The sequence below is a fragment of the Uloborus diversus genome, chromosome 8 (assembly GCF_026930045.1).
Source record: "Uloborus diversus isolate 005 chromosome 8, Udiv.v.3.1, whole genome shotgun sequence".
Classification (NCBI taxonomy): domain Eukaryota; kingdom Metazoa; phylum Arthropoda; class Arachnida; order Araneae; family Uloboridae; genus Uloborus; species Uloborus diversus.
The window spans coordinates 35,686,429-35,713,099 of record NC_072738.1 but is presented as its reverse complement, the minus strand read 5'-3'; the positions used below and the strand labels follow the sequence as shown (position 1 = coordinate 35,713,099).

At 31.2% G+C, this 26,671-nt stretch overlaps 1 protein-coding gene across 1 annotated transcript; it reads left to right on the top strand.

Annotated features, from left to right (window-relative positions):
* Positions 1-94: 94 nt before the first annotated feature.
* On the top strand, positions 95-22,155 carry LOC129228026 (metal regulatory transcription factor 1-like). The gene is made up of 9 exons (XM_054862653.1): positions 95-381; positions 4,683-4,903; positions 10,729-10,879; positions 11,428-11,559; positions 13,110-13,183; positions 16,958-17,061; positions 19,272-19,416; positions 20,511-20,624; positions 20,703-22,155. Exons 1-9 carry the CDS (start codon positions 95-97, stop codon positions 21,200-21,202), a joined length of 1,728 nt encoding a protein of 575 aa, XP_054718628.1. The 3' UTR covers positions 21,203-22,155.
* The last annotated feature ends 4,516 nt before the right edge of the window (positions 22,156-26,671 follow it).

Sequence of the window (26,671 nt, the reverse complement as noted above, 5' to 3'; positions counted from 1 at the left end):
CTTCAACCCAAAACATTGGGGATTTCGGAGAACTTTTTAAAAGGTTTTGTATTTGCAATATGAATTATTTACATTTTATGCGTAGAAAAGAGTTATGCTAGTTGTAGATAATGATGTGAAAGACATGGAAACAAGCGACGCTGAAAGATTAGCATTCGTGGACGAAAGTGATATAATATCTTCATCATTCAATGAATCCGTGTCAATCGACTTCGATCAACTACTATTTAATAGCCCCGATGGAACATTTTCACATTCCATATTTCCCAACAAAAATCGGCCAAGAGATGCTGACTATGATAATTTAACTCCTGATACGCGTGTTCCTTTGGAAACTTTGGATTCTTCACTTGACAGCAGTATCGAGCAAGAAAATTCTGGGTAACAGTTTTCAATATTCAAATTTTTTTCATTTTTCACCGAACAAATGTTTTGCTTCGAAGGTTTTTTTCCCTTATGTCTCCATTTCCCTGCCATTGAAGGAATTTTTATTTCCTTTAATTGATGCATCACATTATCGTGAACGCTGAAGTACAATTTTTAAGCAATGGAAAAGATCCTAGGTTCAAATTATACGTTTTCACATGGCATTAGTTTTATTCAAATGCTACCTTTGTAAAATAATTGTACCTTACTTACAACAAGAAGGTTGATTCCTGGGTTTTGGAGTGTTCAAGAGCCTCCATTAAGCAAAGGAAATGAGAATGAAATAAAAGTGGAAATTTTAAATTTCTGAAATACCAGAATGGACCATAAAAGCAAAGGAAGAGACAAGATTTCAGCTTGAGTTGTAGAGATTTCGCTGGGGATCAATGGTGTAGCAAGAAATTTTTCTTGGAGTGGCTTTTCGATTTATTTTTACTCGTACTCAGACATAAATATATAGCTCTGGATAACTTAATAGAAACAGGTGAATAGTTAGATAGGTATACAGATGGATGTAAATGGTTAAATATAACTAGATTAAAATACATAAACTGATAAAGAAAAAGACAAAAATCAATATATATCAGTCGTTTGGAAGATGAGTGCCACAATATGAAATTCTTTATTTTCTTTTCTTTTCTTTCAATTTGTTTTTTTTTTTTTTTTTTTGCTTAAAGAGCTTCAAATGTTGTTATTTTCTTTGAAAAAAAAAATTGACAGATTTTTTGTTTTTATGTTAACTACTGGAGAGCACTTCAAATGCTTCTCATGTACAATTTCATATCTTTGTGTTGTGGCACTTTTCTTCCAAATGAGAGATAAGTTTCCCAAAGTGGTCCACACTGGTCCCTAAAGGGTCTATGGCGTCGAGAGAAAAAAATTGGGGTTCATAAGATAAAAACAAGGGCTTGGATCTTATATATTTAACCAAGTTAACACCAAAATTTAGGTTTTTAACTACATAACTAAAATATTACTGATTTATATAATACAAATTCAAAATTTTAGGTGGCAGAAAAGAGATTTTCCCAAATGAATTTATCAATGTTTTAAAGTTTATTATGAAGGGAAAATATAATTTTCCAGGCCCTGTGCCCATGTGAACATTTTGAACTGAATCAAAAAGCGGCCTCTTCCCAAGATTTCATACCTAAAAACTACGCCTTTCACCAAATTTCATTTGTAAACACAACTTTTTCGAACTTTTAAGCTGAATCTACTCTATTGAAAATAAGACATTAGTATTAAAAAAAAAAAAATTATAAAATACGGCTTACATGTCAATTCAAGTGAAATATGTAGAGTAAAGAAGATTTCATTTCAAACTTATTGCTGTTTCTGTTTATGATGTTGACAAAAAAAAAAAAATCTTGTCTTATGTGATAATATCCAAATATAAAGGAAAATGCCTGAAATAGTTCTTTTTCAGAAGAATTTAAAAAGTTCACAAAAAATCACTTTATTTTAACAAAATGCAGAGTAAAAAAAATAATAATGAAAAAAGGACCTGACCCCCTCAAATCACCAGGTAGTTTCTTGACAAATTCATAATATTAATAGAAATGGCATGTTGTACAAATCTCAACTGTATCAAAACAGCAACCGCTTTCAGGGACCGATTTACACACCTGGGCGCCCCAGGCACTGACAAATGTGGTGCCCCTCCCCCCCACACAAAAAATATGATAGTAAGTGTTGGATATTATTTTGATAGAAAGAAAACTTTTAAGATATCGATTTCATACGAAAAAAGTTAATAATTAAGATGTTTTGCAAAGAAATCATTTAATATAAATCTAAAATAAATTTATGGTTTTCATATTAGAAAATCTTTTACAGTCATAGATGGAAAAACTATGATACAAATGGTAAAGGTAAATCATAATGTGCTTTCTGCGATAATGATTCTTTATATATTTTCTCCTGTGTTTTCTTGTAGTAAATTCATCTATAATGTCCTCATAATCAAGTTTTAAGTCAAACTTCCTTCGATTTATAACGCAGCTAATAAAGATAATTTACCATCAGAAATGAGAGTATGCAAACGACACTTAATTCTCTTCAATAGCGAAAATGATTGTTCTCCACAACAATTGGGTAATATGCTTTCATTTAATGGAAAAAATAGTCAAAATACAAAATTTTTTTGTTTCTTTTAGTTAGAGGCAACGAACACTGGTCCCTAAAAAAAAAAAGAAAAAAAAAATGATGACAGAAATTTGGTGCCCCGGGCCCCGAATGCCCTGCCCTAAATCAGTCCCTGACCGCTTTGAAATTCAAAAAGAAATAGTTTCTGAATTCTTCAATAAAACTTGTGTATTATGAAACTATGTGACATAATATTTTATAGTTAAAGTATAAATTAATTTATTTTTAATAACCTTCCCTCACGTTATAATCATGCTCATTAAAACGGCTCATTTTATACCATCTCGGTAAAAATTATAAAGGGTTTTTTAATATTGAATTGGCTTAAAATGTTAAAGATATTTTGTGTTCACATTCAAAGTATTTAGTTCATACTATTTGTGTACTCAAAAATAAATTAATTGGCCTACTGAGAGTCTAAAGAAACATTTGAAAAGCGGTATAGTGTGGGGAGTGCGGTTTTTTATTTCTGGTAACCCCTCCAAATTCTGTCTCGGCCCCTGAACAAAAGCATGGAGTCCAGGAGGGTAAAACAATTTGTAGAGAACTGCTTGCATTTCAGGGGATCAGGCCGCACGAGAGGCCATGTTAGACTAGTCCAAAACTATGAGCCCAGCGACACTGAAGCAAAAAAAAGAAAGAAAAGATAAAAAGGAAAAAAAAAAAAAGAAAAGAAAAAGAGGGAAAAAAGCTCTGAATAAGAGGAAACATGAAGAATAAGAAAAATTTACTCTTTGGCACTTTAAATAGAGTTAATTGTTTTCTAGTAAGTCAGTTTTGATTCTTTTCCCCCTTTTCTTTTTCTCCCATTTCTTTTCCTTTTTTTGGAAGGCAGAAGGAGTCCGGTGAGATAAGACTTTCGATAAGGTACATGCATGTTGCACTACTTAGCAAATTAGCTGATATAGGAATAGAAGGGAAAACTTTCATTTGGGTAAAAAACTGGCTGACCGGAAGGAAACAAAGGGTGGTTGTAAGGGGAAATTATTCTAATTGGAGTGAGGTTTTAAGCGGGGTTCCTCAAGGATCAGTGTAAGGGCCTGTTTTGTTCATTGATTTTATGAACGATATTCACAAAAATAATTCAGGGAACATGAATTGTTTTGCTGATCATGTCAAAGTTATGGGGACTGTAGAAAATGAAGAACAGGCGAAACAGCTGCAAGAGGATCTAGATCATATTACGGAGTGGGCTGATAAATGGGGTATGGCTGTTAATGTTGGGAAATGTCAAGTGCTACATTTAGGGCATGGAAATAAGTGTACAAGTTATTATTTGCAAGGTTCAGTCATTAGTCAGGCAGACAAAGTTACTGATCTGGGGGTCTTAATAAGTCAGGATTTAAAGTTTAGCCAACAGTGCAGCGTTGCTAGTAACAAGGCCAATAAGATGCTTGAGTTTATCAATAGATCTATTTCAAACAAATCTAAAGAAGTTCTTCTGCCCTTATATAGAAGTTTGGTAAGACCTCATTTGGAGTATGCTGTTCAGTTTTGGTCTCTTTATCTTAAGAAAGACATTAACGTATTGGAAAGGGTTTAAAGGCAGGCTACAAGGCTAATAAATGGACTTTCTCACTTTGACTATGATTCCAGGCTTAGAAGGCTAAAAATGTAGTCTTGAACAAAGAAGAGACCTAGGGGACATGATTCAGTTGTTTAAATTTATTAAAATGAAAGATGTTACGGGGCTAAAGTTTAGCACTGAAAACAGGACAAGGGGTCATTGTTTTAAGCTATTTAAATCTCAGGCTAACATGGATGTTAGGAAAAATTATTATTTTAGCAGGGTAGTGGAACCTTGGAACAGTTTACCAGAAGAGGTGGTAATGAGCAAGGGAGTAGATAGTTTTAAGAGGCCCATTGATCTTCACTGGGGATTGTAAATTGACTAGGAACCAGTCTAGCTGGGCCCAGAGCCTGTTGCTGGTCGTCACTTTTGTATTTGTATAACTAACAAGGGCCCGCCTTGACTTTCTGCAGCCCTACAGGGAATTGGTCGATCATGACTACTTTTCTAACAAATTTCATTGTGAATAATGGATTAATTTCCGTATGTTTATTTGTTTTTTATTTTATACATTTCTGATTCGTGCTCTTCCTTTCAGTTACATTCAACATACAATCTCTGAGGACCAAATATGCATGCAAATCAATCCAGGAAACCACCCGATGCCAGACAATTTGTCACATGCAACCATTACAGTTGAGAGTCGTAACAAAGATACTAATGAAAGAGAGTACAAAAAGTTTCATTGCGACTATGAAGGATGTTCCAGGACTTACAGTACAGCTGGGAACCTGAAAACTCACCAGAAAACTCACAGAGGTTATTATTTTCTTCAATTCATTTAATTCAAGGCAAAAAAAAAAAAAAATAATAATAATAAATAAAATGTTTCTTCTTTAGGAATTTTTTAATATTGCTTTATGCAAAAAATTTTAATGTAAAGGTAAACAATTTTTTTTATAATGTCAACTTGTAAGCAAAATAAAATGAATATCAAACCTTAATCCCTGATAAAAATTTAATTGTTAACGCCCCTAAAAAGGCTTCAAGGAGATACTGAATCAATATTAAGGAAAAATACTTCAGCTACCATTTTATCTCAAAACCTTTATTCTTTCGTATGTATGCCTTATCTATTTCAAGTTCATCAAATCTTTTGCTCATAAGCTCCCCAAATATTTATTCAAAGTGTTATTAAGATCCAGCTCATTAAGGTCTCAGCTTCACAAAACTAGCATTCTAATCATTTGGTCTATTTTCAGAACAGATGCCATCAAAAATACTTATGAATTGTAAGGTAGATAAATCTTCTATTTACTGTTCAAAATTTTCATATTTATGTCTAAAGATGTGATAAACTGCAATTTCAGGAGAGATCCATGCATGAAATAAGTTCTAAAACTTACTGAAACGATTGCTACACATGTTAACAAACACAGGGTTTGTGCACAGTCAATCATTATGGTCACATCATTAGTGCTGTCTTGTAATGACTGTTATTGTCTAGGCAGTTCTCAAAAGGTGGGAACAAAAGAGTTAACTTTGAGCAATTTCAAAAATTTTCAAATTTAACATCATTTTTGCTTTTATTCTATAGTATGCATACCTAGATCACAATATATGAACACGAAAAGACAGCAGGTATTTGTAAAAATTGTTAATTAGCAAATTAAATCAGCAGTCTGTAGGTAACAGATTTTGGACATTGTTGTCCTGTAGGTAACGGATTTTGGACATCATCATAATTTCACCATTTTTTACAATTGGGTCATTCCATGTCAAGTGATCCAAAGTTTTTTCCCTCACCTTTTTGTATTTCTTTGAAATTCCCCCCCCCCCCTTTAAATTTTTTTTCAAAACATTTCGAAAATTAAAATTAAATAAATAAATAAATAAAACAAAATAAATAGTAAACTTATTAAAAGTTGGTAAATAATCTTCTTTAAAGCAAGAAAAAGCCCCCCCCCCCTTTAGCACCACCACTTTTTTTTTTTCTCCAAAACTATTTTCAAAACACAAAAAATAAATTAATTATTAAAATAAAACAAAATGAATAGAAAGCATATAAAAAGCTGGTAAATGTTCTTCTTTAAAGCAAGAAGAAGTACATTCCCCCCCCCCCCCCACCCACACATACGATTAACACTATAATAGTATCACGCCTCACCTGACGCTTTTTTTCGGACCAAGTGTTTCTTTTTCAATCCGAACTTCACAAAATTTACTTGATTAATTCACTATATGATAAGGAAAGTTAGGATTCATTTCATCCCCTACCCCTGCGCCAACTTTCAATTTTGGAGGGAGGAAAGAAATAGTTTGCCCCAAGATCATAGCAAAATAAAAGTGTTTCCCCCCATTTTGTTTCATTCTTTTTACACTAAACTAAAAATCAATCTAAGTATCAGATCATATGTATCTCCGCATAAAACTGTCTTTCTACAACATTTGGAGTGCGGCGGTCTTCTTTTCTTTAATGCTAGTTTTCTTTTTAGTTTCAGTTGTAAAGGAGAGCAATGCACTGAGATCTATTTATGCATATATTAAAAGCAGTTATAGATCAAACAAATTTTGCTAGTTTGAGCATAACCTTCCATGTTGTTAAGCTTCATTCCAGATTGCTCTTCCGCCTCCCTTTCCCCCTCCCCCTATCGTCCCACTTTTCGAAAGAAAAAAAAAGGCATGAGTGGTTCTATTTGTCTGTTAAAGTTTTTCTGACCCCCCCCCCCCCCCCCCATTTATAAGCCTTAGTCACTGCGTGCATCCCAGTTTATTATGATTATAACTCTTACGTGCCAGCTTTTTTTTTTTTTTTTTTTAGATACAGTTTTGAAAAAAAAAAAGATAAAAAGTGGTTGTGTGGCAGGGGGGGGGGGGGGGGTACCAATCTACAAATTCATGTCAGCTCATTTCAAGCATAGTCATGATCAATTACTACTTACTAGACCATCCTTAGTAAGAGAACCCTATATTTAACTAGTTAGAATCTGAAAAATGTCATTATTTCATAAGTCAAATTTTATTTAAAAATTCATAAAAATATGATCACATTGAGATCCCAACTTGAAACTTTTCACAAATGAAGATAAAATGCACACAAATTTTTGAGAATTTAAAAAAAAAAAAATAATTATACCTTTTCTGAGAAATTTAAATTTAAAATTTAAATTTCATTTTTTAAAAATTAAAAATTTTCTGAAATTAGTCATTTTGCATATCCAATTAAACAGCAACTAATGTACTTTAAAATACTTTTTACCAAATCTTTCTATCTATACTTGGTGCTGAGTTATCGTCCATTTTATGTCCAAACATCCATGAAAAAAAGAGGGTTTTTCGAAAAATCAAAGTGTCATAAATAAAAAAATAATAGAGATAAAAATCTAAAAATTTGGACTTTTGATTACCTCAAAGGGTACAATCGATGAGCCAAATTTCAAAGAAATACAAAAGGGTGAGGGAAAAAATTTCCCAAATTTTGGATCACTTGACATGGAATGACCCAATTGTTAATCTGATTTTTAACTTTTCCAATGAAAATTTTATTTACTACTTTTTGAATTTTGCAATTTAATAATAAAGAGGACATTAATGAAGTACTTGAATGGCTATACATACAGCTCTTTACATATAATAAAGTTTTGGAGTGATTTTGAAGTCAAATAAGGAATAAAAATGCAGACAAATGAATACGACATATACATTTTTAGAGAAAAAATAAACAAAATATGCTTTAAGAAAGTAATAAATATTTTTACACAAAAAAGTGAAAATTTAAACGAAATGTTTTAAAAGCACTAAGTTTGCAAGACAAGAAAAAATGCAGAGATCTGTTTCTGTGTTACAGGGAACTTTTTTTTCAATGGCACACGCTTGTGAATTAAAAGGCATCAAACAAAAACTGTTGTCATTTTTCTTTACATTGAAAAAGCAATTCCCTTTAGTAAAAAGGGACAGTTTTAATAATGAATATTTTTTCTAATGTCATAAGAATTAAAACGATGTCTAAAAAAATTATTGAAAAAAGAAATTCGTATTTCTATTTGGAGCTCGTTAAATTATGTTTCCAAAAGAAAGAAGAGAAAAAAAGATCCTAAAATAATGAGAGCAGGGGAAAAAAAAACTAGAACAGGTGATAAAGTCACCAAAACTGGTGCAGCTGATGATAAACTACATTTGTCAAACTGGAATTCCCCTCTGGTAACCTTTAGCTTATCGTATACTATGTTGTTGCAAACAGCTTGCCGATTTTATCGCAAAATGGCTTTCGTTACGATCATAACCAGCCGTGTTTCTACTGTAATTTATGTATTGTTCAATGTGTAACATATTAATTATGCAAAATACCTATGGATTTAAGAAGATGACATTATAATAACCTTTTTTATTGAGGTTAGAAGACAGTGGATCATCAAAAATTATGAATAAACGGACAGAATTTATCGACGTCAAATCGTAACGCCATTTGGACATCTGACATGTATGTTCAAGAAAAATTAGTTTTCTTCTAAGCTACTGCATAAAAGCTTATGAAAACACTTTTAAACAATTAAAAATTGATTCTGAGGATCGATAAATACCTTTAAAACGAAAACATCAAAAACTTAGTTCTCAAATAATAGCATTGTAAAGATCGTAACTTTTGAACATGCATCAAATGTCAAACTTACTTTTTTCTAAAATCGTTTACAAAGTAAATAATCTGTCTTTACTTTTGTTATTTGTGTAAAATATTAACAAAAATTATTCAGTGTAAGATTCATACCTTTAATTTTTTTTTTTTTTTTTGAAAAAATTTTTGAAATTATAATTTTTTGAAATAATTAAAAAAAAATTTTTTTTTAAATGGTACATTTGCTCAGTTGATGTTTTGGTATGTGCAAAGTTGTGCCTTTTAGCAAAGAAAATATTTTTTAAGGGCATTTGAAGAGCATTTTTTCCATAATTTATGTCAATTCTTATCCCTATACAGTATTACAGGGGTCGAAGTAGTCCTATATATCCTATATTTCCTATATTTTCAAGAAAAGCATCAAAATCGTCCTATATTTCCTATATTTTTGAAAAATGTCCTATATTTCCGTTTTTTGTTGTTGTTGAACCAGGAGGACATTAATTCGACAAATTTTGGTGCATGGTACACTAAAGGAAAAGATGATTTTACCTCTTTTTGCCATTTTTGCAACTGTTCAGTGCTCATAAGCAATAGTGGATTTTCGCAATTGAGGCAGCATGCTAAAACATTCAAGCATAAAGAAGACTCTGAAAAACGTCAGGAGGACCTCAAGCTCTGTTTGTCCTTAACACAAGTGTTAAAGGGTTCAGTTTAGATATAAAATCAAATAACAGTGGAATCAGTACTTGGATCATGAGTGAGGAAGAAAAAATAAAAAATTTCTTTGTTCAAATTTTGTTTAATTATTTCGTCTATAAAGTACACTGTTTTTTTCAAAAATTATTCTTTCAACTACAGGAAAGTCATTTCAGATGTAAGGAATAATTTTATTTGAGTTTTTTTTTTTTTTTTTTTTTTAACAAAATCATTGATAAGAATAAATAAGTAATATATGATATGTATTATTTCTTTTTTCATAGCAAAAATATTCATATAATGTGTCCTATATTTGTCCTATATTTTTTGCGGAAAATGTCCTATATGTGACAAGTTGGTCACTTCTACCCCTGTATTATAATTTAACTCAAAAAATTTTGAGTTAATTAAAATGAAAGTCATTTGGTGTTGAAGCTTCAAAGTTGAGGTCTGTGTTTACTCCCACCTTTTGAGAACTGTCCGTCTATAAAAACTACAAAATAAAAGTGCTTGTAACAGGGGCTGAGCTGCTGATTTCAGATTGCTAGCCAGGAAATTTCTGGCTAGCAATCTTAAGTAAGTCTTAGCCAAAGACTTAATTTTAATAAATTTTAATAGTGAATAAATTATTATTATTTTTTTTTAGAAAACTTCAATCAGAACAGAAAATAATTTTATAAAATATACAATACAAAAACTTATGTTTTAAATAAGCAGCAATGCTTAAGTTAAATAAACACTTAATAACAATGCACATGACATTGAACTTCCAATTTGGCATTATTTTTCCACTAGCAGAATTTCTAATAGTTTTGATAATCAAAGGGAACACCTTCTTTTGTGAGTGTGGAAATTTTGGAGAATTTTCCGTTCCTCAAATCGGAGTTTCTTTCGCACAATTTACAATTTTATCGTATTTGGCGCGATGACAAATGCTTAGTGCAAGCCCTGCTGTAACATAATGTTATTATTGCACAAATCTCCTGTCCCCGCATTCCTCCAAAATGTTAGAATTGTTACTACATTTTTCAATTTCAATCTTTAAACTACTGTAGAGGGTTGTAAGATTGCTCATAACAAGAAAATGCAAGGGGGGAGGGGAGGGGGAATCAAGTAATTTATAATTTGAATGTGGATTTTGTTGTTGTTGTGCATTTTTAAAATATGCATTATTTTTCCCTTAAAAACAGATTTGTTGCTTAAGAGTTGTTGTTCAAACTCATTAAACTTAATTATATTAACATTAGCTATTTAAAATGCCTCAAAATTTGTTGTTTTTAAAAATCCAAATATGTTACTGTATGTATTATGTATAATATATTATGTATTTCAGGGGAGTACACATTTGTTTGTTCACAAGATGGTTGTGGCAAAAGTTTTTTGTCATCATACAGTTTAAAGATTCATGTACGAGTTCATACCAAAGAAAAACCATTTGGTTGTGATGTTACTGGTTGTTCAAAAGCATTTAACACTTTGTACAGGTAATTATTAGATAAAATTGCTAATATTATTCCTCAATATTTAAGTTTTTTTAATATACAGTGAAATACTGTTTAAACAAATACCTATACCATGGCTACTCCCTAGCTTTAGCTAGTTCCCTGAAAAGCCTTCGGGTGGAGCAGGGCGGGGAGTCTCGATGGGTACCTATACCATGGCTAGATAATGTAGATACACGTTGTGCACGAATACATTTGCTACTGTGCTTATATATTTGCTGCAGATAGGTACATCGCCTCGTAAATTTTTATTAATATCAATATTAATTATATATTAATATCAATATTATAGTATATTTTATTTTCTTAATAAAAAAATTACAGCACCTTTGTGACTGTGCTGATTCTCAAAAATAGTTTGTTAAGCTGCTGATTTTTTTACTTGATTTTTGTGAAAGTACCGATTTTAACATACTATTTTTGTACCATCGAAAAACGGTTGTAAAATTAGCCTGTATTGGGCCCTGATTATATAAGTAATTTTCTAAAATTGTGCTTTGTTGCCTAAGTTTTATGGTTTTATTTTTAAGATTGAAGGCTCATAAGAGACTACACACAGGAAATACTTTTAATTGTAAAGAACCAGGATGTGGAAGGTATTTTACTACACTGAGTGATTTACGAAAACATTTCCGCACGCACACAGGGGAAAGACCTTATCAGTAAGTAATGTACATCTTGTGCATTCATTATCATTATGCATCAAAATTTTCAATTTGAAAGTACTTTTTTGCTTTCTTTTTTTATTTTGTCAAAAAATTAAATGAGCAGCTTGATGTGCTATCAGAAGTTTCACTCCATATTTACCATTATCCCAGCTTTTTTTTTAAAACGTTCAATTTACTAACTTTTTTGTATTAATTATTTAACAGAACCTGATAAAGTGGGCCAGAGTAAATTATTTTCAGTTGGATTAAAAGATTATGCTCTGATGTAATTAATTTATTACTTAATTTTTCTTATTTGTATTTCTGAACCAATTCTTTGATAGACTCGGGCGACGTGAACTGATAAATATTCCAAGTGTAATTAGTACTGACATCAGAATAAAAAACTTAATCTGTCAAAATTTATGTTAATTTAAGGCCTGTTATTTTATGCAATTTTATGTGATATAATTTTCCAAATGGTGATTAAGGAGTTTGGTTACTTTTGAAAAAAGCAAATTTGCTACCCTAAATTAAAATTAAGAACCATTCAGAACTTAAAGTTGAACTAGCTGCGTCACCTGGCTTTGCACGGTCTACCTCGAAAATAAAACTTATGCCAAGTGACACGTGTTCAACAATCAGGCTTGAACAAAAAAAAAAAAAAAAATCAGTAAATTTTGCGGCAGATTGCAGAAAAATATGCAAAATGGGAACATTTTAAATCCCCCGATTGCAGGAAAAGTCTCATAACAAAAACCAGAATTTTTTAAATTCATATTCGAGAGAAAAATATGGCAACAGACCTTTTAATGATTTTCTTCATGCTACAAATTTTAATAAAAACATTGTTACCGAAAGTTGAGATGAAGCACAGAACAATAATTTGAATGGAGGAAAGCCTTCAAAAAATAGGGACTTTATGTCGAAATCTAAGTGTCATAATTAATAGTTTTTAATTGATATCTCCTCAAATTATTATTGGAGGATTGTGTTAAATAGCCAAACATAAAGACGGGAAGATTTCAAATCGATCGATACCTGGTGCGATGATCAGTTCACTGTTGTTTGGGAGAAGTAACTTGGACAGACATAGTTACATACATAGGTACATACGCTCAGTTTTCAATTGTATAAGATAATTTCCTTTGTGTTTGAGGAGTAAAATAAAAAATAACGGTGTAACACAAAAGTAGATTACATTAATCTGCAATTTGTGTTATTATATGTTATTTCTTATTTTACCATTCAGAACTTTTTTAAAATGTGAATTCAGACTAATCAAAGCGCCTCTTTACCACATTTAGCCTAGATCTGATATAAATTGACTTTGTATATAGAATATTTTAACAAGCAAATGCACGTGCACCCACATTGTGTGTATGTGTGGTTATATTTGCTAATATTTGGAAAAGTTGATGGTATAACCCCACATACTCCCTATAAAAGTCTTTTTTTGCCAACTTTTTGTTTTTTGTTATAATTTGATATCCATATACTTGTGAAATTGATTGTAAATTATGTGAAATAAGTATCTGAAAAGCATTTGCCTTTTTTGAAAATAGATGTAAAGAAGATGGTTGTGGAAAATCTTTCATAGTGAGTCATCATTTGAAGAAACATGTACAAACACACACTGGTATGTTAATTCAAATTTAATTAAGTAAAAAATGTAAAACATTACTATGTTTAGCTATTTTTGTTTCTTACAAGTGCTTTTTATAGAATACATTATAAATTGCTCATTTGCATAGAAAGCGAGTCAGTCACCAATTTACAGCAAGAAACTTCTGCTTTTCAAACTATCTCCCACTTTAGAATATATTTGAAAAATATGCTAGAAATATACAATCCAACCTTGTTATTCTGACACCAGGATTTCAAGACACTCCAGATGTCACGTCACTTTTTCAAAGCTCCGAACTTATGCCAAATAGTTATAATGTTAAGTGGCTCTGGATTTTATGACAATTTTTTGGTGCAACCTCAGTTATGACAACACTTCGAGCTGTGCAGACTGTGTCGAATTTTTCTTTGCAATGAAAATATTTTCAGTAAAATAATAAAAAAGCATCTGGAAAAGTTTATTCTAGGAATTTCCTACTCCAACAAGAGACTTGACCATGCATGGCACATCATGGCTGAGGGCAAATAAATAAATTCTGAAAGCTACAGGTTTCAGACTTTGACAAGAGGGACAATAGAATGGAATTCAAAGTAGATGGATTTTAATACGAGACTAGGGAAGCAGCAGGAGAAAAGAAAGACCATAGCTACCTTAAGCTATAGGTGGTCACTACAAGCTTCTCCTATGAGAGAAAAAGAGATAAGAGCCCCTCATTAGATTGAAGAGGAACATACAACTTTGAAGTAGATGAAAGCATTAGAAAGCGTTTTTCCACTTTCGAAAAGTGGACTTAACCGCCAAAATCTAATCAAATTGTGCACAAAAGTGAAGAGTCTTTTATTGGGTCTTTCTTGCTGATAATTACAGAAACTTTTTTTTTTTCGCTTAACAGTCAACTTCGCGGAAAAGAGGAGTGTTAAAAGTGTTTTTGAAAAGGTAAGCAAACTCTTATTGGAAAGTATTTTAGAGTTCAAAAAAAAGTGCAGTATTTTTTCTTATAATTTTAGCTTATCTACAAATAGTTCAAATTTACATTAGTTAAATCTAATTAAAAACATCAAGATTATTAATTTCTTTCTTAAATTTGTAATATCATTATAAACTTAAGTTTAATTATGAAATTTTAAACTATTCTGGATATGACGTTGCTCCAGCTATGAGGACACTTTGTTGACAATTCCAAAGGTGACATGATTACAAGGTTCGACTGTATTTTTGCAAGTGTTATTTATGTATTATGTGTACTCAGTTTACATCGTTATAAGTTGGGTGATTTTTATGTTCCTTCTTGCACCAAGGTTATTAACTTATATATTACCATGCGAAATATTACCTATTTAGGGGAAATGCCATACTGAGATGCCTGATTTCAAAGCAGTTGGCTTGTGCCTCTATGGCATTAGTATGTTCTTTGATGGTTTAAATGTAATGCAAAGTTTCTGCTGCTATATAAACTTATTCTTATACTTGATAAGATTATTACTTGATAACTCTGTTCCATAATCTTGCTGCTTGTTTTAGACTATGTCAGACTTGACTAGATGTCCAACACCCTAAAAATTCCATAGTTGGAGTCTTGCTCTTTGATCCTTACAGTACACTAGAGTTTTTCTGATCCAAAAATTGTGTTTATCAGAACAGGATATTTCTAAAAATTTAAAATGCTGCAATTTTTACAACACCTCTGACTCAGGCCTTTGGCTACTGTTGCATCAATATAATGTACTATAAAAAGACTGGTAATTTTTCTTTAAAAATTTTTCTGTGTTGTACTGATATCATATAGTGGGAACAGTAGTACAATTCATGAAACAGTTATAAAGAATTATATGTGCCTGTACGGTATCAAAAAAAAAAAAACTGCACTATGCTCCTGTTTATTTGTGCTAATAAATGCACAGGTGTACACCGATAATTGGAAAATGACCAATTACACAGAAATGTGTCTATTTGGAAGCTATAAGTAAAGTACATGGTGGTACATAAAATACTTCAGGTTTAGTTACGATACTGTACTGATACAAAAAGTAATACATCAGTACAAGTAAAACAGAGGTGCCCCCCCCCCCCCAAGGGCAAAAGCGCCCTTATAATAAAGCAACCCTAAATTTCTCAAAGACCCCCTCCAATCGCAAGAGTCCCCTAAAAAAAGTGAAAAATACCCCTCAACCCCCGCCTTAAAAATTTCAATGCTGCAGTCTGCGCCATGACCCCCTCTAGGTGGGCACCCCTGATTAACAGTTGGTTAAAAGTAATCAGTCCCCCAGCAAAAAATTTTGTTTATACCCCCTAGTGTCAAACATATGGAGTGTGACAATATAGATAAAGATATTGCTTATGCTTTATCATACCTCAAATGCATATCTAAGAGCAGAGGCGGCAATTGGGACTGAAAAGTGGGGGTTGGGCAAAAAAATGTTTAGTAGCAGCAAAAAAAAATCAAAATTTTACTAAGGCTGGTTTTTAGAGCATATGAGTGGTAATTGATGCAAATCTAACAGCTTTACTCACGTTTTTCTTGAGATTTTGATGAATTATGTACCCAAAAACTTTCCCTAAGAAACAGTTTTGCATGAATTAGACTTACATTATTTACCCCAAAGTATTTTCAGTTGTCACAAACACTTGGTAATAATTTCATGAAGCAAGTATGGCTTGTTTAAGTAAAACAATTAATTTACTGATATCTAAACAATGAATACATCAACTATAAGTTTACTGCTTGTACTAAATAATGTTTCGTAAACAAATATACGAAGTAAAACAAATAAATATGATCTGAAAATTTTGACACTTTTTTTTTTATAATTTCTAGTTCTGGATCCTAAATAAGAAATTAAAATCAAGAAATGAGCCATAAATAGGGGTTCCCCCCCCAATCACTGCTACTGTCTTAAAGTACTTCATTAATGTAATCGTCATCATTTTGTAATTTGCCTTTTTCTAGAATTCACTTGAAGAATCTTTGGTTTTAGGATATTTTGCTCTGTTACCTTTATTGCATTTGTTTATCTTTCTTCATTGAATGAGGCAGTGAGAAGCAAAGGGATGCAAGTGGACTATTTTAAGTTTTGAGTAAAACGCATTTAAAGATCAGATCCTTGATAGGCTTTCATTGAAATTTTTTTCTAAATCATGCCGTACAGCAGCAACTACCAAGAGCACCCATATAGGGGGGGGGGGGGGTAAGAGGAGGCTCCAGCACTCCCCCCCCCCTTCTTTAGAAATTGGAACTTCCTTGTTTTTAGTACTTTTTCTTTGCAAAAACGTTAAAACATTTCTTCTCCAGCCATTAATGAATAATTTATTAAAAATGTCAAACATTAATGACTCTAATCTTTATTGAAATTGGTTTCCACGGGGAAAATATCCTGCTAAACCATGGGAAAAATATCTGAGCCCCTCTTAAAATTTTGCATATGGGTGCCCTTGGCACCTACCAGGGCTACCAGTACAATCTCTTGCCCCAAGACAGAGGATAGGTTCACCTACCATGTATACTGGTTTTCTCCAAATTTTTAATTTTGCCACTTGCATCCCTTTGCTTCTCACTACCTCATATGGATTCCTGATTATTTTCAGTTCCAAAATAATCAAGTTTGAACTTAAGGTTTTTTCGCAAAGTTATTTGTTATGATCTGTATGTTTACCTTAAAGATTATGTTGGTTAGTTTTTAGACCATCTCATTTTCCAAATATTTATGCATATATTATGTAATATTTTTATGCTCATGTATATGTATTTGTGTCTTTGAATAATTTGATTGTTTGAAAATATCTTATTAGGGGAGAAACCATTTTCCTGTCCAGAGCCTGACTGCCAAAAGTCCTTCGTTACCCAGTACAATCTGAAAGCTCATATGAACAAACATGCAAAAGACCTCAGTGAGGTAATACAATCACGGTTGAATCTTATGACTGCTTTCAGAGTATGATGTACCTGTCTGCTTTCTTACATATGGTGATGTTATAGTTTCCCCCATTTTAGGAAAATATGATTTGTAAATCAGATTAATAAAACAGTGGTTGGCACAGCCTTAAAAAATCATTGCCAAAAAGACAAGTGTGGAAAAACTATCTTTAATTTTAATTTTTGAGATGTGTTTAGAGGCCCCGTTTCAACCTGTGACTCTTGATAAATCAGATTCAAGAATAAGTATCAATCTGAAGAGCAATACCTACTTGATATACTAGTTCAATGCACCCAGGCTAGTCACTTTTAAGCGCTTCCATGTGAACTAATCTGCACTTGTTTGCCAACAACTGGGTTAGATATATCTGTACCTCAGAACCAGAAGGACGTAAGTCACATGATGCTAATTTTACAGGGGAGAGGAAAAGCTTTTGTCTGATACATGCAAAGCATGGGACATGCGCTCTATTAACCCTGGTAAAAATTTTAAAAGGATTTCATGAATTATTAATGAATTATGTTCACCTGGCTCGAACCAGAATAGACTTTTACATACAATGCACTAATTCACGGAAAATCACAATTTTTGGACTTACATCAATCTGGCTATGAGGTACACATATATAGGATGCTCAAATCAACACAGAGTGAGTGCAACACATGTGAAATTTTTGTATGGAGCACTTTATCATTATTTTTTCTATGGTGTTAGACGAGGCCCTGCGTTAATTTGAAATTGGCCACTGTTAGTAAGATTGAGGCTAATGTTTGTACCTCATTTAAAGAAGTTTTAATGCTTCAAATGGCAAAGTGAGCACGCTGTTTAACAGAAGAATATTAAGGTTCGTATGAGTCATGGAAATCCTGGAAAGTCGTGAATAAAAAATTAACTCATTTCAGACCTGGAAAAGTCATGGAAAAATGAATCCGGGGCAAAGAAAAAGTAACAGCAGCTAAGAGTATTAAAAATCTCAAGTGATTTAACAGTATTGCATATTAAAACTGAAAAATTGAACGATCCCAAAAACAAATCTTAATGTTTAAATCCTGTTGTATCCGCTTCTTTAGCAGCCACCCGCCTTCTTTTGCAATGTGCTTTTACTGCTTGGAAATCACTAAATTTGAATTTATCATTATTTTCAACACTTCTAATTCCTTATATTCAGAAGTAGCAGACTTCCTTATTCTTGATTTTGCCACCCCCACTCAAAAACCGCAAGTTCATTTCAACCACTTGTAAAAACTTGACTATTAGATTTATCAGAGTTTACATTAATTTGTTGATTGGTTTAGAAAATAAAGATAATTAACCAGGCAATAGAACACAAAAATAAGTTAATGCTATTACTCTAAAACAGTAGTGCCTATCATAGGGCCCACAAAACTGATCCCGTTGTTTTGTTCAGTGTCAGGAATCAAATACTATGTTCTGGAATTTCCAAAACTTATTCATTTATATGCATTTAAAAATATATAAATAAGTAAACAATTTCATTTGATTCGGACGAATTATTCACTACTGAATGATTTTTTATTATTATCTGGTTTAATATGCTGCTAAAGACTGGGGCTTTACTTTTAAGAACCAAAATACTGTCAAGTTACATGGATGATACGATGCACTAATGGCACTATAAGGCAATGTTTGTTTGAAGCAAATTTATTGAAACTTAGTAATGACTCATTCAACCTGTGCCCCATTCATTATCATTTCGCCCTATTTATTAAATATTTTTTAGACAATTAAGCATCAGTACATTGCATTTACTGTATTTTTATATTGTAAATTTATATAATTAAGAAAAATAACGATAGCTTTTGTGTAAAATGAGAGATAGTAGTGTAAAATGATAGGTAGTTTTAATATTGTGTAAAATGATAGGTAGTAGCATTCATGTGGAAGTTCTGCTGCTCCTATAATTATGTTGAAGCAATTAAACTAGATTACAAATTAAATTTATGTGATTTTTTTCCTCAAAGTTTACCTTAGTGCTGCAAATCACTCAAGTGAAAATGCATTTTTTATTCTTTGTCCCCTCCGAAAAGAGTGATTGATTCATTGACTGAAGTGCCTACTAGTGTTAAAGGTCAATTTTCAAATGAAGTTGTTGCTTTAGAGAGGTTTTACTATAAATAAAGAAATATGATTAACACTCTATCAGAAATCAACAATTTTGTTTTTTCTAGGAACCCATTTATACTGATACTACTAATGAAGTAATTTTTGATGAGGGGAGTACAGCAGAAACATCATCTCTTCGCATAAATAATGTATTTAGTGTGCCTGTGTCTACAATTACTGTTGATACAATGCCAGATGGTAGCTTAACAGGTAAGACATAAAACATTCATGTATTGTTTTCTTCAAAAAATGCAAAAGCATGTGAAATTAAAAAAAAACAATGCTTTATTAATAAGTGCATGCTAAATAGGTTTCTATTTGTTTATTTTCATTTTACTTTTTAAAATTTCTAATGGCAGGTACAAATGACAAATAAAACAGGAAAGTAAAAAAGTAAAAGGCAACAGATAAAGTCTTGCCAAAGACTTGTCCAGAGGGTGGAAGATGATGACAAAATTTCCTCCTAGATTTTTTTAAAATTGACTTGAAAATGGTGTGAGCATAAGATACCTGCCAGTGAAAGATTTCAAAAAACTTTTATGATTTTTTTTTCTTAAATTGTATTATCATTACAAAGTCCCATTCGTGTTACTAATAATTTTAATGTAAAATTCATAAGATATAATGATATTTTACTATAATTTAATTCATTTTAAAATGTCTGCTAGTGCTTATACCAATGCATAACTGTACATCAGAGCCGGCCAGCCGTAAGTCCCAAAACTGATTTTCCGTTTATTAATGCATTGCTATTCCACATTGAGCCATGTGAACGTTATTCTTAAAAAAAAAAAAAACTTTTCAATTTTACCAGGGTTAAAAGAGCATGCGTTCCATTCTTTGCATACACTATAAAAATGTGTTTCCTCTCTCCTGTAAAACTATCATAATGTGACTTATGTCCTTCTGGTTCTGAGGTACCGAACTGAGGTACAACTTTAACCCAGCTATGCATAAATATAAGCTATCTTATATTAGCTTTTATGAACTTTTTTAGGGACTTATTTAACTTTATGTAAATTTAGAGAGGTGCGTTAAACAAGTGATCTATAAATGAGCATTTGCTGTGCCTCACTTTACATCACCATCACCTTTAGTAGAAGAAATTTAAACATAAATCAGCAAAATATTTCTGATGAGGTTCAACAAAAAATCTAATTACAAAATGATAACTGTGCAAAAAAGGTTCAGCATTAAATAAATAAATTTAAAAAATATTTTTGAGAAATTTAGAAATATTTATAAATTTATTTATTATTATTATGATTATTTCAAATTAAAGTGTTTTGTGTTTCCCCCTCTAGCTTATGCTGTGATACCTTTGGGGAATCTGAATTCAGGATTCTTTCCCAACATAAATGCTAATCCTGTCCCTCAGCCTCTGGTTATAGACAAGCAAACTCAGTCTGATGAAGTAAGTATCAATCATCCAAATCATATCCCGGAGGAAATTCAATCTATCGTTGCTGAAAATGAAACTTATACTCAAACTGAAGATAGCCACTTTTCCTCTTTCGCTGAAGCAGCACTCCCAGACTCTAATAAGGAATCACATTTTACATCAAATAATTCTGTAGCAGTGGAAGACATTATATCTACTTCTGCGAAATTAGCTGACATTTGTAAATGTGGGCCCAACAAATGCCAGCCAGACGGGAAGTGTTGCATGGGTTGTCCAGGTGATGAAGAAGATTATTGTCACGAAAGCAAAGATGTCCAACTTGCCGTTTCAGAATGTTCGCAGTCAGCCCAGTTGAGTACGGAGGACCATTCTACCTTAGCTTATGCAATTAGTGTACCTGAAGACATTGTTTCTGATCTCAATGACAGTAATATTGTAACAGTTGTTGATGCTTCGTGCCAAACTGAAGAGGAGCAGAACGTGCTGGAAGCTCCCTGTTGCAACCGATCTTGCCTTATTGCTTTAGATAAAGAAACTATATCATTGTACAAAGATTTTCAGCACTCAAATGGGGGCTGCTGTGTGCATTCCTAAATATTGCTTGCAGTTTATCATTTGTTGTTCGCATAATGTCAAAAGCACAAGCATTTTATATCAGAGTTTTTGGTAGAATATTTACAAGTATTCAATTTTCTATTAATTATTTACCACTATCCCTCAATTGCTATAAGAAGCTATTTTTTATTATTACACTAAATTTATAAATAATGTTGGTTTAATGTAGCATTTATATGATATTGTTGATGGCATTAATATACAATCTGTTTTGTACCAAAAATTTGTTGAACTCCCATTTTGAATTCGAGAGCTTTATACCTGAAAGCATGTACATTTGAAATAGTGCAAAGAGTAAAATGTATTCAACAATACATAAAAGATAAAAGTTAATGTTTAAGTACAGTTACATTAATAGATGTTCTTCCTCATACTCTGACTCATTAATTAAGGAATAAAAAAATATATATTTGATAATTTTAGCACAATATTTACTATACGATGAATAAAATGAGCGATTGAAATTCCAACTGAGCTGCAAAAGGAAAAAAAAAAAAGATGAGAAAAGGAAAAAAAAAACACTAACTCATTTAAAATTACTTGAAAGTGACTTAATTAGATATTTTGAAATGCAGTTACATGTTATTAACCAGCAAATTATGACCGAATTGGAGGAGAGAAAATAAAACATACAAGTATAATATATTTCATTTATGGGTTTTATGATTTTTTCTTTCTTCCCTTTTAATCTCAGCTCCAGAACTTACCTTCATGTATCATATTTGTTTATTACGCAACTGTCAGAAACTGATGATGTTCTTACATAAAAGTACATAGCTGAAAAATAATCCGGCCCCCTTTTTTTAAAAACTTTAGTTGATGAAATAAAATTTTCATGCACCAAATAGATGCCTTGCATAAAAATCTAAATTCAATATGATTCTTTTTTTTTTTATAAATATTTGATTTTGATTAAGTTTTGTGTCTTATTGGTAGCCTAATCTAATGCACTTCACAAAATAAGATGTGCAGCTTACAATCCATTTATCTAAGGAATACAAAGTGAACTATTCATCTCAACATTAACTCAATATTTTGAGTTAATGGTGATAGGTATGGTTGCTAAGATGGGGGGGGGGGGCTGGCAGTTACACCTTTAGAAATGAGCCTTGTGAAGAACTTATGCCTTATACAAGTTTCACATCAAAACTACAAAAACTAAGCAGTTTTTATCTTTTCCAGATAAACAGTCTTTATTGGTAAGAATATAAGAAACTAAAAGCACTTATTTGGTATGAGTACTTAAATTTGAAAAAGTTAAGATTAAAGAATAATTTTAAAGAAAAAATTACCCACATGTTTTGTTAATTTTGATAATTCACAATTCATAATATTTTATATACATTATTAATGTTTAATCTTTTATTAATACCAATGTTTATGTTCATAATATTTTGATAGTAACCCTTTTTGAAATTTCTAATTTCATTTGTTATGCATAAAAACGAAGTGATTTCTGTAATAAAAAAAATATAATATAAAATAATTTCTTTAAAAATAATAGAATTTCTTTCAATATTTATTCATTTTCATATTTGGTTTATGCTTTGCTTAATTTTTTTTCTGCTGTCGCACACAGTAGAAATGCATAATTTACTTACTGGACAATCACTTTCAGTATATTGTATATAATGTGTTTGTATTGAAAAATTGCATAGTTGGCTTTAAATGGACCTGCATCTACAGTGGATTTTCATATTGCATAAAGGTAGCTATAAACAAATCATCTCTTGGGTTAACTTTACAAATAGCTCTTGTGATTAATTTTACAAATAGCTTCTATGAGCTGAATAAAATAAAAGGGAACTGTATTTCATTTGGTTTATGTTGTCGTAATGCTTTTAGCGTAAAAAATTAAGTCCATTTTTATGTATGAAAATGATTAAAGATTTGTTGTGCACAAACTAAATAACAAATGTAAGTGAAGCACAAATTGTCAAAAATATATAGAAAGTTGCTATTCCAAGGCAGTATTGATGATGAAGCTCTGGTCTTGATTTGAAATAGATATTCGCTGCAGTTTTTTGACAGTTTGTGCTTCACTTGTTGTTTATTCAATTTATTAAATTTTGATTACTTTTTGATATCTCCTTCTCTTATAATGATCATCCATTAAACTCCTCCTCAGGTTTTATAGCTTAGGTATTTACTAGCACATAATTCATCCTTTAAAGAACAAATTCATAGTGATTTGTTCGAATCTTTTTCGTGCTCAGTAAAATAAGAAAGTAAATAATGTAATAGAAGAATAAAAAGGTATTGCAACTCGTATCATTTGCGTCATATATATTTTTTAAGTGCAATGTTTCATTGAATTATGACTTACTATTGACAGTTTGATTTTATTTACAAATAAATACAGTGAAACCTGTGTAAGTTGATCACTTGCGGTGCACTACTTTAGTGGTCAACTTTGAGGGCTAATTCCGCCCCTGAAAAAAGTGGTCAACTTACCAGGGTGGTCAACTTCACAGGTTTTACTGTACATAAGTAATTAGAATAGATTCTTAAAATTAATTCTAGAAAATGTTTCAATTAAAAAAAACAAAAAAAACTTTAGGTTTTTGCCAACCTTACTGGATTTATTTTGTTCTCTCGTAATCATTTTTTGACTTTTACAATTCTACCTTAAAATACATAAAAATGAAAGATATATTTTCAAGGATTATTATTATAATTTTCCCATGATTGTTTGTTAATTCCAAATGGCAAAGAGTTTTTTTATTTTATTAATGACTTACAACAGCTTTTATAAAAATATTTTTATGTTTGTATATTGTCTTACATATTTAAAAATTAATAATAATAAATAAATTTAAGCCTGTCAATTACCACTGAAAACAGGTTCAGCAGCCCCATCTGTTCTTTTATTTAAAATTTTTTCCTTTATAGGCAGTTTTTATTTAACTATTTCTGTCACGATAAATTTTATTAAAAATAAAGATATATTTAATAACATGAAAATTGTTAAGCCAAAATTAATTCATTAATTATGTAATGATTGAGGGTTAGTTGTAAAGAATTGGTTTGACCTCATTTATATATAAACTGCTTGCAACCACTCATGTTTTTTGAAAGTACACTGTATTATCCTACAAGGATTAGCCAAAAAATTACAATTTCTCATTAGTTAATGCTTATGAACAATTTTGTGGTTTACTAGTGCTCTTCAGGTTTGTAATTTTGATACAACTTCGTAAGTTCACGGTTGCAGAACTTAATAGATGAACGTGTTGAATAAAATTTTTAGAAAATGGAGATTTTTTGTAAGGTAAAGATTTTATCATCTCCTTTTAAACTTTCTCTCCCTCCCCTTTCTTTTTTAGGGATATTGTAGTCTCAAAGCAACAGTAGAATATGTTGCTTTAAGGCTTACTGTTATTCCTGGGGTTAGATGTCTTACTGTTACTCTGAGGCAATGATATAAAGAACCTTTTTTACATTGTAGGAAAATTTTAAACTTCCCATGTTACATAGCTGTTATAAATAACAGTGCATAGCATGCTTCAACTGTTTTTGATCAGCATGCTAATTTTATCAAGTGGATTTTAATCAATATGACATGCCTTATACAAACTTTAGATTGCATTCTATTAAAAATGAACTAGAAAATATGCATTTGTTTCTGTAATATATTGGATTTGTAATTGATATAATTTTATTAAAGGCAAAATTAATGGGTCATATTTCATTTTATAAATTATGATCTAAGACGCAACACTTCATGATATAATACTAAAAGTTATGATATTTAATTATAATGAAATAACACATTTAGCTAGGCTTTTTTTTTTTCTGTCCTGAAATGCTTCCTTTCATTTTTGTACTGCTTCAAGAGTATTTTCACAGCAATGCCTCAGAACTGCAATATCCTCTCTGGATATTAAAAATGTTTAAAACCATATTGTAAGTTCAATCAATAACATAAGGACTTCCTTGTGTTACACAGATAAAAGTTTTTTTAAATTTTTTTAAAGGTCACTTGTATAATAATTAAGCAAGCAAACTAAAATTCCTTCAAAAGTGTATACTTTTAATTTAGTACATCTGAATGTGCATTGTTTTTTAAATTTTTCTAACAAAATTACAATCTAATGAATCATGTCCACTCACCCTTGTTATAAACCGGCAGGACTGTGTGCAAAAAATCATAAGAACTGTTTTATAAAATTTGATATGTTTTAAATTTTGATAAATAAAAATTTTCATCTCCAAATAATGTAACTAAAAAAAGAGACTGCCAATTCTACCCCAAGTCATGTGATAACACTATTATTAACAAATTGATTTCTTCTACTGAGGATCGTGCTTAAATTAGTTTTCCTGGGCATGTGCAATTCTTGTTGAGATTTTTTGGCCTGTATCTGTCAATTTATGTATGTTATTCTGCATATCATGTTGTTGAATTATGTTGTTATGTGTACTTAAAATGGGTTTGAGCTTGTTTTAATGCATTTTTGAATTAACATTGCCGATTTTAAAAACTGAGCATTTTGTGCACTTCAGATCAGTATGTTTTTGTACAAATGTTAATCTCTTTCTCACAAAAGATATGACTCGTAAAATATTCGAGTAGCTTTTTGTAAATATGATCTTACATGACATTGCTTAAAATAGAGCTTTTTACGTGAAAGTTTTTAATCTAGTTTCGAAAATTCTTGTATAAATTTTATAATTATGATAAAGGTATTTCAAAATTGATAATAAAATTCAAACTAAAAAAAGTGAAGCATAATCCCTACATCCTGAATATTTTTTCTCCATAACTATTCATATTTCTTTGAAATCATAATTGCAGAGAAGTTTGATAATGATTACATTTATACTGACTGAGTACAAAAAGGCACAAATTGCAATGAAAATTGAATTATTTTGCAATTTGCATGCATGTTCATATTTTACTTCATGCTAAAGTGAAGTTTGATAGTAAATTCTTGTTCAAGAGTCTCGCCTCAAAACTTATAAATGACCCAATCACCAATTTTGGACAAAAAAATCATGCCAACATGCCTTGAAATTCAACTCAGATTATGCTACCATACTGGGTATGAACGTGGTGAATCAGGAAATCTAGCTGCCTTTGAGTCTTCTATCTTAACTGATGACAAATACTGGACAAAACCATGGGCAAATCCAGGATTTTTTAAAGGGAGAGGCAATTTACTTTTTTTGTTATCCTGGTTTGCAAATGTTTCGGACTTTAATTCTAAAACATTTCCAGGAGAGAGCCCAAAACTTCTCTTCCCATAACTTTAACAGTATCAAAAATCGTTTAAAATTGCATTTCCAGAACTTTAATATAAAAAATTTACTGATGGAGAGGCCCTCAAGGTAGGGACAATTTCCCCTCCCTTGTAGCAGCCCTTGGACAAAATTACTTTTCAGCTCTTTTTTTTTGTGCATGTGTATAATTTGATGACTCATACTAACCCATTTTGAAGCATAATT

Coding starts and splice junctions, on each gene's coding strand:
- LOC129228026 (XM_054862653.1), top strand. CDS start 95: ATGCTAGTTGTAGATAATGATGTGAAAGACATGGAAACAAGCGACGCT. Junction 382..4,682: donor ATCGAGCAAGAAAATTCTGG/GTAACAGTTTTC, acceptor TCTTCCTTTCAG/TTACATTCAACATACAATCT. Junction 4,904..10,728: donor TCACCAGAAAACTCACAGAG/GTTATTATTTTC, acceptor TATGTATTTCAG/GGGAGTACACATTTGTTTGT.